This window comes from Pseudorca crassidens, chromosome 12 (genome assembly GCF_039906515.1).
Source record: "Pseudorca crassidens isolate mPseCra1 chromosome 12, mPseCra1.hap1, whole genome shotgun sequence".
NCBI classification, from domain to species: Eukaryota; Metazoa; Chordata; class Mammalia; order Artiodactyla; family Delphinidae; genus Pseudorca; species Pseudorca crassidens.
In genome coordinates, this window is record NC_090307.1 from 87,251,908 (window position 1) to 87,267,104 (window position 15,197).

At 41.2% G+C, this 15,197-nt stretch overlaps 1 protein-coding gene across 4 annotated transcripts in view; it reads left to right on the top strand.

The window, feature by feature from the left end:
* TMEM132B (transmembrane protein 132B) overlaps positions 1-15,197 on the top strand; it is a 409,658-nt gene that overhangs the window by 357,104 nt on the left and 37,357 nt on the right. For all 4 annotated transcript variants that reach the window (XM_067701186.1, XM_067701185.1, XM_067701184.1 and 1 more), the window contains one exon: positions 13,320-13,463. In XM_067701186.1, the coding sequence (XP_067557287.1) occupies positions 13,320-13,463 (144 nt within the window). The remainder of the gene's footprint in view (positions 1-13,319; positions 13,464-15,197) is intronic.

The window sequence follows — 15,197 nt, forward strand, 5'->3', positions numbered from 1 at the left end:
AAAGGTAGTTCAATTAAGAGTATCAGGAGGACATCTACAAAGCCCAGACTGGCATGTGCAAGTTCTGAGGAATGGTGGAATAACCCAATGTATCTGGGGGACCTTTGGAGACAGCTGAGACAGCTACAACAGGGCAGTGGCTGACACCGAACTCATAGCCCATCTTCTCCAGGGTCTTGGTGCTCCAGCCAGCTGTCAGGCCTGAGCCTCTGAGGTGGGAGAGCCAAATTCAGGACATTGGTCCACCAGAGACCTCCTGACCCCACATAATGTTAATCGACGAGAGATCTCCCAGAGATCTCTGTCTCAAAGCTAAGACCCAGCTCCACTCAATGACCAGCAAGCTCCAGTGCTGGACATCCCATGCCAAACAACTAGCAAGACAGGAACACAACCCCACCCATTAGCAGAGAGGCTGCATAAAATCATAATAAGTTCACAGACACCCCCCCACACAACACCAGACGTGGTCCTGCCCACCAGAAAGATGAGATCCAGCCTCATCCACCAGCACACAGGCACCAGTCCCCTCCACCAGGAAGCCTACACAACCCACTGAACCAACCTTACCCTCTGGGGGCAGACACCAAAAACAACAGGAACTACAAACCTGCAGCCTGTGAAAAGGAGACCCCAAACACAGTAAGTTAAGCAAAATGAGAAGACATAGAAATACACAGCAGATGAAGGAGCAAGGTAAAAACCCACCAGACCAAACAAATGAAGAGGAAATAGGCAGTCTACCTGAAAAAGAATTCAGAGTAATGATAGTAAAGATGATCCAGAATCTTGGAAATAGAATGGAGAAAATACAAGAAACGTTTAACAATGACCTAGAAGAACTAAAGAGCAAACATACAATGATGAACAACACAATAAATGAAATAAACAATTCTCTAGAAGGAATCAATAGCAGAATAACTGAGGCAGAAGAAAGGATAAGTGACCTGGAATATAAAATAGTGGAAATAGCTACCGCAGAGCTGAATAAAGAAGAAAGAATGAAAAGAATTGAGGACAGTCTCAGAGACCTCTGGGACTACATTAAATGCACCAACATTCGAATTATTGGGGTCCCAGAGGAAGAAGAGAAAAAGAGAGGGACTGAGAAATATTTGAAGAGATTATAGTTGAAAACTTCCCTAATATGGGAAAGGAAATAGTTAATCAACTCCAGGAAGCAAAGAGAGTCCCATACAGGATAAATCCAAGGAGAAACATGCCAAGACACATATTAATCAAACTATCAAAAATTAAATACAAAGAAAAAATATTAAAAGCAACAAGGGAAAAACAACAAATAACATACAAGGGAATCCCCATAAGGTTAACAGCTGATCTTTCAGCAGAAACTCTGCAAGCCAGAAGGGACTGGCAGGACATATTTAAAGTGATGAAAGGGAAAAACCTACAACCAAGATTACTCTACCCAGCAAGGATCTCATTCAGATTTGACAGAGCAATTAAAACCTTTATAGACAAGCAAAAGCTAAGAGAATTCAGCACCACAAAACCAGCTTTACAACAAATGCTAAAGGAACTTCTCTAGGCAGGAAACGCAAGAGAAGAAAAACACCTACAATAAGAAACCCAAAACAATTAAGAAAATGGTAATAGGAACATACATATTGATAATTGCCTTAAATGTAAATGGATTAAATGCTCCAACCAGAAGACATAGACTGGCTAAATGGATACAAAAACAAGACCCATATATATGCTGTCTACAAGAGACCCACTTCAGACCTAGGGACACATACAAACTGAAAGTGAGGGGATGGAAAAAGATATTTCATGCAAATGGAAATCAAAAGAAAGCTGGAGTAGCAATTCTCATATCAGACAAAATAGACTTTAAAATAAAGACTATTACAAGAGACAAAGAAGGACACTCCATAATGATCAAGGGATCAATCCAAGAAGAAGATATAACAATTTTAAATATTTATGCACCCAACATAGGAGCACCTCAATACATAAGGCAAATGCTAACAGTCATAAAAGGGAAATCGACAGAAACACATTCATAGTAGGGGACTTTAACACCCCACTTTCACCAGTAGACAGAGCATCCAAAATGGAAATAAATAAGGAAACACAAGCTTTAAATGACACATTAAGCAAGATGGACTTAATTGATATTTATAGGACATTCCATCCAAAAACAACAGAATACACTTTCTTCTCAAGTGCTCATGGAACATTCTCCAGGATAGATCATATCTTGGGTCACAAATCAAGCCTTGGTAAATTTAAGAAAATTGAAATCGTTTCAAGTATCTTTTCCAACCACAACGCTATAAGACTAGATATCAATTACATGAAAAAAACTGTAAAAAATACAAACATATGGAGGCTAAACAATGCACTACTACATAACCAAGATATCACTGAAGAAATCAAAGAGGAAATCAAAAAATACCTAGAAACAAATGACAGTGAAAACACAATGACCCAAAACCTATGGGACGCAGCAAAAGCAGTTCTAAGAGGGAAGTTTAGAGCAATACAATCCTACCTCAAGAAACAAGAAACGTCTGAAATAAACAACCTAACCTTACACCTAGAGCAATTAGAGAAAGAAGAACAAAAAACCCCAAAGTTAGCGGAAGGAAAGAAATCATAAAGATCAGATCAGAAATAAATGAAGAAAATGATAGCAAAGGTCAATAAAACTAAAAGCTGGTTCTTTGAGAAGATAAACAAAATTGATAAACCATTAGCCAGACTCATCAAGAAAAAAAGGGAGAAGACTCAGACCCATAGACTTAGAAATGAAAAAGGAGAAGTAACAACTGACACTGCAGAAATACAAAGGATCATGAGAGATTACTACAAGCAACTATATGCCAATACTATGGACAACCTGGAAGAAATGGACAAATTCTTAGAAAAGCACAACCTTCCAAGACTGAACCAGGAAGAAATAGAAAATGTAAACAGACCAATCACAAGCACTGAAATTGAAATAGTGATTAAAAATCTTCCAACAAACAAAAGGCCGGGACCAGATGGCTTCACAGGCGAATTCTATCAAACATTTAGAGAAGAGCTAACACCTATCCTTCTCAAACTCTTCCAAAATATAGCAGAGGGAAGAACACTCCCAAGCTCATTCTACGAGGCCACCATCACCCTGATACCAAAACCAGACAAAGATGTCACAAAAAAAAAGAAAACTACAGGCCAATGTCACTGATGAACATAGATGCAAAAACCCTCAACAAAATACTAGCAAACAGAATCTAACAGCACATTAAAAGGATCATACACCCTGATCAAGTGGGGTTTATCCCAGGAATGCAAGAATTCTTCAATATATGGAAAGCAATCAATGTGATACACCATATTAACAAATTGAAGGAGAAAAACCATATGATCAACTCAACAGATGCAGAAAAAGCTTTTGACAAAATTCAACACTGATTTATGATAAAAACCCTCCAGGAAGTAGGCATAGAGGGAACTTATCTCAACATAATAAAGGCCATATATGACAAACCCACAACCAATATCATTCTCAATGGTGAAAAACTGAAAGCATTTCCTCTAAGATCAGGAACAAGACAAAGTTGCCCACTCTTACCATTATTCAATGCAGTTTTGGAAGTTTTAGCCACAGCAGTCAGAGAAGAAAAAGAAGTAAAAGGAATCCAAGTCCAAAAAGAAGTAAAACTGTCTCTGTTTGCAGATGACATGATCCTATACATAGAGAATCCTAAAGATGCTACCAGAAAACTACTAGAGCTAATCAGTGAATTTGGTAAAGTAGCAGGATACAAAATTAATGCACAGAAATCTCTTGCATTCCTATACACTAACGACAAAAAATCTTAAGGAGAAATTAAGGAAACACTCCCATTTACCACTGCAACAAAAAGAACAAAATACCGAGGGATAAACCTACCTAAGGAGACAAAAGACCTGTATGCAGAAAACTATAAGACACTGATGAAAGAAATTAAAGATGATAAAAACAGATGGAGAGATATATCATGTTCTTGGATTGGAAGAATCAATATTATGAAAATGACTCTGCTACCCAAAGCAATCTACAGATTCAGTGCAATCCTTATCAAACTACCAATGGCATTTTTCACAGAATTAGAACAAAAAATTTCACAATTTGTATGGAAACACAAAAGACCCCGAATAGCAAAAGGAATCTTGAGAAGGGAAAATGGAGCTGGAGGAATCAGGTTCCTTGACTTTCGACTATACTACAAAGCTACAGTAATCAAGACAGTACGGTACTGGCACAAAAGCAGAAATGTAGATCAATGGAACAGGATAGAAAGCCCAGAGATAAACCCATGCACATATGGTCAACTTATCTTTGATAAAGGAGGAAAGAATATACAATGGAGAAAAGACAGCCTCTTCAATAAGTGGTGCTGGGAAAACTGGACATTTACATGTAAAAGAATGAAATTAGAACACTTCCTAACACCATACACAAAAATAAACTCAAAATGGATTAAAGACCTAAACGTAAGGCCAGACACTACAAAACTCTCAGTGGAAAACATAGGCAGAACACTCTATGACATAAATCACAGCAAGATCCTTTTTGACCCACCTCCTAGAGAAAGGGAAGTAAAAATAAACAAACGGGACCTAATGAAACTTAAAAGCTTTTGCACAGAAAAGGAAACCATAAACAAGACAAAAAGACAACCCTCAGAATGGGGGAAAATATTTGCAAACTAAGCAACTGACAAAGGATTAATCTCCAAAATATACAAGCAGCTCATGCAGCTCAATATCAAAAAAACACACAACCCAATCCAAAAATGGGCAGAAGACCTAAATAGACATTTCTCCAAAGAAGATATACAGATTGCCAACAAACACATGAAAGGATGCTCAACATCACTAATCATTAGAGAAATGCAAATCAAAACTACAATGAGGTATCACCTCACACTGGTCAGAATGGCCATCATCAAAAAGTCTACAAACAAGGCTTCCCAGGTGGCACAGTGGTTCAGAGTCCGCCTACCGATGCAGGGGACACGGGTTCATGCTCCGGTCCAGGAAGATCCTACATGCCACGGAGTGGCTGGGCCCGTGAGCCATGGCTGTTGAGCCTGCACATCCAGAGCCTGTGCTCTGCAACGGGAGAGGCCACAACAGTCAGACACCCCCAAAAAGTCTACAAACAATAAATTCTGGAGAGGGTGTGGAGAAAAGGGAATGCTCTTGCACTGTTGATGGGAGTGTAACTTGATACAGCCACTATGGAGAACAGTATGGAGGTTCCTTAAAAAACTAAAAATAGAGCTACCATACTACCCAGCAATCTCACTACTGGGCATATACCCTGAGAAAACCATAATTCAAAAAGAGTCATGTACCACAATGTTCCCTGCAGCACTATTTACAATAGCCAGGACATGGAAGCAACTTAAGTGTCTATCAACAGATGAATGGATAAAGAAGATGTGGCACATATATACAATGGACTATTACTCAGCCATAAAAAGAAACGAAATTGAGTTATTGTAGTGAGGTGGATAGACCTAGAGTCTGTCATACAGAGTGAAGTAAGTCAGAAAGAAAAACAAATACTATATGCTAACACATATATATGGAATGTAAAAAAAAAAGTTCTGAAGAACCTAGCGGCAGGACAGGAATAAGGACGCAGACATGGAGAGTGGACTTGAGGACATGGGGAGTGGGAAGGGTGGGATGGGATGAGGTGAGAGAGTGGCATGGACATATATACACTACCAAGTGTAGAATGGATGGCTGGTGGGAAGCAGCTGCATAGCACAGGGAGGTCAGCTCGGTGCTTTGTGACCACCTAGCAGGGTGGGATAGGGAGTGTGGGAGGGAGATGCAAGAGGGAGGTGATATGGGGATATGGGGATATGTATGGCTGATTCACTTTGTTATACAGCAGAAGCTAACACACCATTGTAGAGCAATTATACTCCAATAAAGATGTTGAAAAAAAAAGTTACATGCTACTCCTAGATTTTCATAGCTAAAAACAGTGAACTTTTCTTCTTCTTTTTTTAAACAGTGAGATGAGAAACTTTATTTAAGAAAGCATTAGATGTTTTTGTAAGTCCATTAAATTTTCTTTGTGATTTACATGAAAATTCTGTTTCAATGTTTGTATATGGATAAGGAAATTTTTTCTTTTAATTGAAGTATAGATGATTTACAATATTGTGTTAGTTTCAGATGTTCAGCAAAGTGATTCAGTTATACATATATATTTTTGGATTCTTTTCCATTATAGGTTATTAAGAGATATTGGATATAGTTCCTTGTGCTATAGAGTAAATCTTTGTTATTTATCTATTTTATATATAGTGGTGTGCATCTGATGATCCCAAGCTCCTAATTTATCCCTCCCCTCCCCTTTCCCCTTTGGGAACCATAAGTTTGTTTTCTATGTCTGTGAATCTGTTTCTGATTTGTAAATAAATTCATTTGTGTTAATTTTTTAAATTCCACATATAAGTGATACCATATAATATTTATCTTTGTCTGACTTACTTCACTCATTATGATAATCTCTAGTCCATCCATGATGCTGCAAATGGCATTATTTCATTCTTTTTTATGGCTGAGTAATATTCCATTGTATATATGTACCACATCTTCTTTATCTATTCATCTGTCAGTGGACACTTAGGTTGCTTCCATGTCTTGGCTATTGTAAATAGTGCTGCTATGAACATTGGTGTGCATGTGTCTTTCCAAATTGGAGTTACAATCCCACTCCTGGGCATATATCTGAAAAAGATGAAAACTTATTGAATAAATTGGGGACTATTTCCTCTTCTAATTCATGGAAGAATTTCTGAAAATTGGAGACAATTTTTCTTTAAGCATTTTTTAGACTTTACTGGTGAAGCCATGTGGTACTGGACTTCTCTTTGGGGGAAATATTTTGATTTTTACTTCAATCTCTTTGTTATAGGTCTACCAAAATTTGAACTTCTCCTTGAGTCAGTTTTGGTAGTTTGTGTCTCGCTAGGGATTTATTCTTTTGCATCTCGTTTTTAGCATACTATTGCTCTAGTATGCCTCTATAATTTTTTTGTTCCATAAGCTTGGTCCCTCTTTTATTCCTGATTTTAGAAGTCTGTATTCCATCTCTCTCTCTCTCTCATCAATCTAACTACAGCTTTGCCCATTTTTAAATCTTTCAAAATAACTTACTCTTGCTTTATTTTTACTGATTATATTGTTTTCTATTCCTTTTATTTATTTCTACTCTTTCTTATTTCTGCTTGGGTTTGGGTTTAGTTTGCTCTTTTTATTTTATTCCTGGTCCCTGAAGGTGGAAGTCTAGGTTACTGATTTGAGATGTTTCTTCTTTTATTGCATAGGCATTTACAGCTATAAATTTCTGTCTAAGTATGACTTTCTCTGCATCTCATAAGTTTTGGTATGTTGTGGGTTTTTTTCACTCACCTCAAAGCATTTTTCTAATTTCTTTTGTGATTTCTAATTTCTTTTGTGATTTCTTCTCTGAACAATTGGTTGTTTAAAAGGAAGCTTTTACATTTTCACTTGTTTGTGGATTTCCTACATCTCCTCCTCTTATGTCCTTCTACTTTCTTTCCATACTTATTGGAGAAGATACATTTCAGTTGTTGTACTTTTCAACTCCAGAATTTCCATTTGGTTCTTTTTATCATAATTAATCATAATTTATAGCCCTTTACTGGCATTCTCTCTTTGGGGAGACATCTTTCTCATACTTTCCTTTAGTTCTTTAGACATGATTTTTTTTTTTTTTTTTTTTTTTTTTTTTTTTTTTTTGGTTCTTGGAATGTATTTGAAATAGCTGATTTAAAATCTTTGTCTAGTAGATCCAACATCTGGGCTTCTTCAAGGACAGTTTCTATTGATAGCTTTTGTCCTGTGGCTGGACCATGCTTTTTTGTTTTCTTGCCTTTCTCCTAAATTTTTTGTTGTTGTTGAAAAGTAGACATTTTAAATAATATAAGGTAGCAACTGAAAATTAGATGATGTCCCCTTCCTTGGGTTTGTTTTTATTGTTGTCTGTAGCAGCAGTGGTAGTAGTTTGTTTGTTTAGTGACTTCTGTGAATGAATTCTGTAAAGTCTCTATTCTTTGTTGCACATGGCCACTGATTCTCTGTTTGGTTAGGTTGGCGGTCAGCCAGTGATTGGACAGAGATTTCCTTAGGCATCTGAAATCAATGCATCCCAAACTACCAAAGGTCTCTTTGAGTGTGTTCACACATGCCTTCAATCCTCAGTCAGGCATTAGACAGCTCTGCCTTAGCTTTCACTTCCTGCTTCCATAGAACTTCAAGGTCAACCAGAGGTGAGCGCTTAGAGCTTTCTCAGGTCTTCCTTGAGTATGAAGGGGTCCTGGGCATGCACACAGCCCTAAGTATAAGCATGGTCTTATAGATTCCCCAGAATATGTATTAACCTTTCAAAGCCCCCTGGACATTCCATTCCTCATCTTTTCCTATTAAGCTTTTTGATTAGTCTGTTGTTTGTCACAACTGTTATCCACTGCCTCAGGCAGCTAGCTGTGAAGTTAACTAATTGCCTGTAATTGCTTTAAACAAATACCTCTACATAAAAAGCTTTTCACACTGGGTGAGTTCAGAGTCAGGTCAGATACAGACAGCTTTCCAAGTGGGATCTTCCAGGGAAGTAGCAGACAAGTCAAATAACAGCAATTCTTTGGGAATGAAGTTTTGAAAGATCTCCAGCCCTGATCTGCTCTCTGTGGCTGTCAGATTGTGGTTATTTTTCTGTGAATGTGAGCTGTTATTTTTCAAAGCTACTACTGAGCTGGAGAGTAGGGAATGGGAGTGAGTCAAGTTAAAATGCCACAAAATTCTCTGTTTTTACCAAGATTCAGCCATTTTTCTTGAATAAATGCTCTCCTGGCTGTGCAAACCTTTGTTTTATTTCTAGAGTTCTGAAAAGTTGATTTTGACTCTTTTTTTTTTTTTTGGCCAATTTCCTCATTGCTTTTACAGAGGAGAGAATTTTCAGATGTCCCTACTTTGCCATTTTCACAGATGTCACACTAATGTGAAGCGTTAATGGAAACATCTTCATAAAGGAATATAAATATGCTTTCAAGACATGAAACCTAGAGCTGGCACAAACAGGAACACAATAAAAGAGTTGTATTCTGATAGATGGTGAATTTTTAGCAGTCTCTGGCACCAGGGGATGATTTAAATGTAATATTTAATATGACAAATTGCTTTCTCATTGTGCCAGAGGCAGGTTGAAACTGCCTTTGGGATTTTTGAGAAGCTGTTGGTGGACACTGGAAACCATTGTTGCAAAAATCTCAGCCACACACAGAAAAAGCTACAGAAGGAAACATGGTCGCAAGTGTATTTGAAATAAAATCAAAGCTCCGATTGGTTGTGATGTGTTGTTATGAAAAATAAAGTCACCTCCCTTGAAACACAGTTTGGGAAAATGATGATAGTGTCTTCTTTAAAGGCTGTGAGCTTCTTCAGGGTAGAGATGGATGTTTATTTTTGTATTTTCTCTTTCCCTAGAGCCCAGCATGTTGCCTAATCTCATGTGCATTAGTGAAGACCTTCAGTTTCAAGTGACATAAACCCAATTAAAAGTGGCTTAAGTAAAACAGTTTATTTTATATCTCTAAATTTCCAAAGATAACAGACACAGATGTAGCTGTGTTCAGGAGCCCAGAAATCTTTCCTGGAAATCTGTCTGCCTCCTACCGTTGTGTCTGATTTCTTTTGTTTGGGTTTCACTTGAATCAGTCTTTGTGGACATGGAGATGGAATACCTTGATGGACCACAATTTGGTTAATCTGCTCATGAGTGAAGCCTGATTGGGTGGCCTGCGTCGGTGCCATCCAAGCCACATTCATTGATAGCAGAGTGGGATGATACCCAAAGGAAAAAATGAAATGTCATTTCAAAAAGAGGGAGGATGGGTGGATGTTCAGTATCCATGGATGTACATCAAGCAAAGTTAATGCCTGTCTGTTACACACAGAAAACACCTACACTGATTTCTCCAATTGTATCATGAGCTGAATTTAGCAATCTGTTCTAGAACTGTGGTTCCGTCTCTGTTCTTCGTACACACTGTGATTATTCCACACCATTATCCCGCCTTTGGTGGGTTCTCATCTCAGCTTCTGCACTGCTTCCTGCTTCCTGTCCTCGCTGTACAGCTTACATGTAAAAGTACATAAATTTCATCTCCCTGGTGACTGTGGCATCCTCAGGAACATGGACTATATTTACACTCTTTTGGGTGTATCTCCTTGAGATTCCATCTAGAGGAAAAGAAATATGTAAAAGAACAGCCAACAACTTAGTTTTTCATCTCTCGTAGATTGGGTTGGCATTGTTTTCAAACATTCATTACAAAGCTGATGTTTCCTATTGACAAGTAGGTACTATTTACAGCTTTAATATCAATGAAAAACAATCTATAAACTGGGAACAATACTAGTAATTACTTTAGGAGGGTTGCTGAGAAAAGTCAATGAGCAATTAATTACATGTAAAGTACTCAGAACTCTCCTCCTCCTCCTTCTCCTCCTCTGCTGCCTTCTTCTCCTTCTCCTTCTTCTTCTTCCTCTTCCTCTTCTTCCTCTTCGTCTTCTTCTTCCTCTTCCTTCTCCTCCTCTTCCTCTTCTTCTTCTTCCTCTTCCTCCTCCTCCTCCTCCTCTTCTTCTTCCTCTTCCTTGTCTTCTTCTTCCTCTTCTTCTTCTTCCCCTTCTTCTTCCCCTTCTTCTTCTTCCTCTTCTTCTCCCTCTTCCTCTTCTTCTTTTTCTTCCTCTTCCTCTTCTTCTTTTTCTTCTTCTTCTTCCTCTTCTTCCTCCTCCTCTTCTTCTTCCTCTTCCTCATCTTCTTCCTCTTCTTCTCCTTCTTCCTCTTCCTCATCTTCTTCTTCCTCTTCTTCTTCTTCTTCTTCTTCTTCCTCTTTCTCTTCTTCTTCTCCTTCTTCCTCTCCCTCTTCCTCCTCCTCCTCCTCTTCCTCTTCTTCTTCTTCCTCTTCCTCCTCCTCCTCCTCTTCCTCTTCCTCCTCTCCTTCTTCTTCTTCCTCTTCCCCTTCCTCTTCTTCTTCTTCCTCTTCCCCTTCTTCTTCTTCTTCTTCTTCTTCTCCTCCTTCTCCTTCTTCTTCAACCGCATCTCTTACCCTTTTTCACATTTGGGGTGGAGAATGAGGGGCTGATTTAGAACATTGAATGTGGGACCCGCTCAGTGCATGAGCTAAGAGTAGGGGCTCCCAGGAGTGAAAGGAACACTTGAAATGATGGTCTGTGTGGTCCATTCCGGTGGAGCCAGTTGCTGAGTGTTTGGTGAATCTCACTGCTGAGCTGAGTTGCCCCGTGTCCAGCAGCTTCTCTAGTTGACTTCTTCTCTTCAGACGAGTGTGGAAGTAGTATCTCCACCACAGTCCCTTCGTGAACCCACTCAGTGGTTCTCTAATTCATTCGTGAAGCACATCTTTTGCAGCATCCACTGTAATCTCTGTATTTAGTGTGTTCTTGTGGCTTGTTATGTGCCATCTCTGTTCTAAATCTGGTACATAGATTGACCCATTATATCCCCATAAGGTCACCACACAGTAGGTGCTTTTATTATCCCTGGATTTCAGATCAGGGAACCCTGGCACATGGGGAAATATCTTGTGGCAGGTGCCGTTAATGGATTATAAAAAGCCATTTACAAACCCCTCCTCCATGACCAGCTCCACTATCAAAGCCCACTTCCCCAGCCTCCTTTACAGGTGGGCTGGCCGTGTGACAAGCTTTGGACTTCCTGATGATGAGGAGCAGGTGCAGCAGGTGACCCCTCCCCCCTCAGCCTTCCCCCCGCTTAGACAGTGGATGGAGATGGCTGGTGTGATAGATGCCATCTTGCTATGTTGAGGGAGTGGCCAGGAGAGCTGCAGAGAAGTAGTAGCCCTCCCCTCACTGAGTCACTGGACCAGAGCCAGCAGACACATAGCTCCAGAATTCTGGTTATGAGTGAAGCGTATAAACCCGTGTTGGGTTATTTCACTTGAGTCAGATTTTCTGTAACTGTAGATCCTCACCGAATCAGAGTCTGAGCCAGTTTCAAACACAGTCCAGTCCCAGAACCCATGCATGCTCTCTTCTGCACTGCTTCTCCCATGCCAGATACTGTCCCGGGTTCTCTGGGTGCAGCGGAGGTCAGAGCAATGATGGCTTTGACCCTTGGGGAGTTTACAATCTCAGGAACAGTCAGAGATTAAAACATAAACACAAAATAAGTATATAGTGACCACTTGTGGTTATTACCATGCAGGACAGACTAGGTGCTATGAGAAATAATAATGCAGTGCTAACACACACTGTGAACAGGCAGAAAAGCCCTGTTTCTCCAAAGAAGTGGACATTTACGCTGAGATCTGAAGGATGGAAGGAACAGGGAGGCGTGTTTTCGGTAGAGAGTTCTGCATATGAAAGAGCGGAAGGCATGAATGAGATTCACTGTTGGAAGAACAGAAAAGTCCTGTGTTTGAGGCTTGACAGTGATGGGGGGCAGCAGGAAGGGGCAAGAAGGAGCTAGAGAGGTGGGCGAGGGTTAGGTCTCTCCAGGTCAGCGAGTTTGGCCTTCATCTCTAAGAACCCTAGGATGTTTTCAAAGAGTTTTAATTTAGGCGAGAAATCATCTGAATTATATTGAAATAAAAAAGATTAGCTTCCAGCTGCTGTGAAGAGAGTGGGCACAGCGAGGCCAGTTAGGGGCCGTCATGGTTGTCCAAGTGGGGGGCATTCTCCCTCCGTGGAGGAATTGGTCCTGGGGATGACAACAATTTGACCGATGGGAGATTATAGGAAGATAAAACCTACAGAACTTTGAAGGATGTCAGAGGAGGAGAGAAATTAACATGATGTCAGTTTCACAATAGTAGCGCAGGGATTGTGATTTCCCGGGCTTGGCTGGGAAATCCCGGGGAGGGGGCGCTTGGAGGTTTGGGGGTAGAGGGCGCTGGTGGTCAGCTCAGGAGTGCGGAGGCTTATAACCTGCAGCTAGTTCTCTTCTCTTCTCTGTGCTGCTGTCTTTCCTAATTTGAAACCAAAACGAAGACTGTGTTCACTATGTGAATAAGCCCTGAACATAGGCCGTCGTTTACCAAATGAACCTCGAGCTAAGATTTGGCAAATATCGAAAAGAACTCCTGCGCTGTGTGCGAGGTGTGTCTGTAGGGCACAGACAGTTTTGTAAATTGTAGAACAACAACTAAGGTCGGAGGTAGCCTGCTGGTGACCCCTCCCGGGGCTCACGGGCGTGCCTGTGGCTGACACGCGCCCTCTTTTCTCCCGCACAGGACACGGAGGTTCTGAACACGGCCATTCTCACCGGAAAGGTGGTTTCGGTTCCCGTCAAGGTCGTGGCCGTTCAAGAGGACGGTTCGGTGGTGGACGTGTCGGAGGCTGTGGAATGCAGGTCTGCGGATGAAGACGTCGTCAAGGTACGGCGGGCTTTACCTCCAGATCCCCAGGCATTCGGTCCTTTCCCTCCCTTTCTGTCTCGGGGCTGCTCTGAGCATCCCAGGCTCCGAAGGGCTGAGACCGGGATGAGGATGCTGAGGACGGAGGGAGTGATGGCAGGGACTCGCCTGGAATAAGAGGAGGCTGCACGCGCCGTGCTGCTTCCTTCGCCCGTCTTAATCTTGAGCGGAAACAATTCTCTTCCCATTCTTTTGCTCATAGGACAATATTTCCTGAATTTTAGCCAGCTACCTGCCATCTTCGCAATTTCTGCCAACTTCCTGTGCCAAATAATATAATTTACTCATTATATTTTCTTTAAGTGCCTCACTTTTCAACCTTAAATATCTTAAATGTCTCATTAGAAGACAATAAAATTCATGAGCTTGATGTACTAACTTTTTCTTAATATACATAAAAATAAACGACTATTAACTTTTTAAAAAGTCCATCCATGTGCCCCCTAACTTCACTTGGGTACCAGTGGGACACAGCTCACAGTCTGGGGAAATCTGGCCGTGGCACATTTCTGCTGCGTCCTGCATCCTAATTAGCTGGATTTAGGACTCCATATTCAGCCAGGAACCGGCCCACGATGTTTTTCCACATCTGTGCAGGGGTCTGTTTGAGTCACTGAATTTAGAGTTTCTGCCCGTTTTTTCTTGGCGCCCTGATCGGCAGTTTCCTCTTGCAGCAGAGACCCCGAGAGAAAGGACTTCCATCTTCAGAATGATCCTTCCTCCTCTAAGCTGCGAAGAGAGCTCCCAGGTCCTATGTCTTCGTTCATTTTAGGAAAACACAGCACCGCTGAGTTCTTCCTTCTTTCTGCTCTGCGGGCTCCTGTTCAGAGGTGAAATGAAACTTGGTCCCCGTCTGAAGAACTCTGTGGTGGACAGAAAATTCTGCAGGGTTTTCCCTGTGGCGGAAAAGATCTGGAAGAGATTCCTTCCTTCTTACAGTGACCTGCAGGAGGCTGTGCCTTAAGCCAGAGATGGTTTTGATAAGGAAGAATTGATGTGTCTGTGAGACCTAATTACAAACAAAATTAATCCTTAGGAAACCCCGATTTGACATCGCCTTCTTTCTGGGCGGAATGTTAATTCTCCCCTCGAGACAGAAGGTGGACTGGCTTCAAAGGACACACAGCCTTGCCCTGGGGCTCCTGGCAGGCCTCGGACTCTGTGGGCAGGTTTGATTAAACAAATCTAAAGCCTTCGATATTCTGAGTCTAGAAAGATCTGAGCCAAGTCATACAAACTCATCTGCACAGAATGAAAAATATTGATTCATTGCCCTTGGTTGCCTTTGAAAATGCCTGTTACTTACCATCCCCCGTCATTCCAGGAGGGAGACATTGGGATGGCACATGGAGGTGGCATCTGTGTGGTTATGCCACCCTGGGCTCAAACAGATGGCTCAGCTCTGTAGACCCCTCAGCCTTGTTCCCTCCCGAGAGCCTGGTGTGGAGCCCCCCTGGGCGGGACCTCCACTGTCCTGCCCTGGAGAGCTCTACCCTACAGAGGCAAGCCCAAGTTCATGGATCCCATCGTTGCCGTGTACTTGGCTGTCTCCCCTTTGTGGAAATATACTAAAAGCATCCTCCCCTGAGCCTGAGAGAGAAATTGCTTTGGAAGGCGTAGTTTCTGGCTCAGCGGTCGCTTTCGTGGCCTCATGAAGATGGGGCTCTCCTCTAGCTAACTGTGGCCTGATCTTAG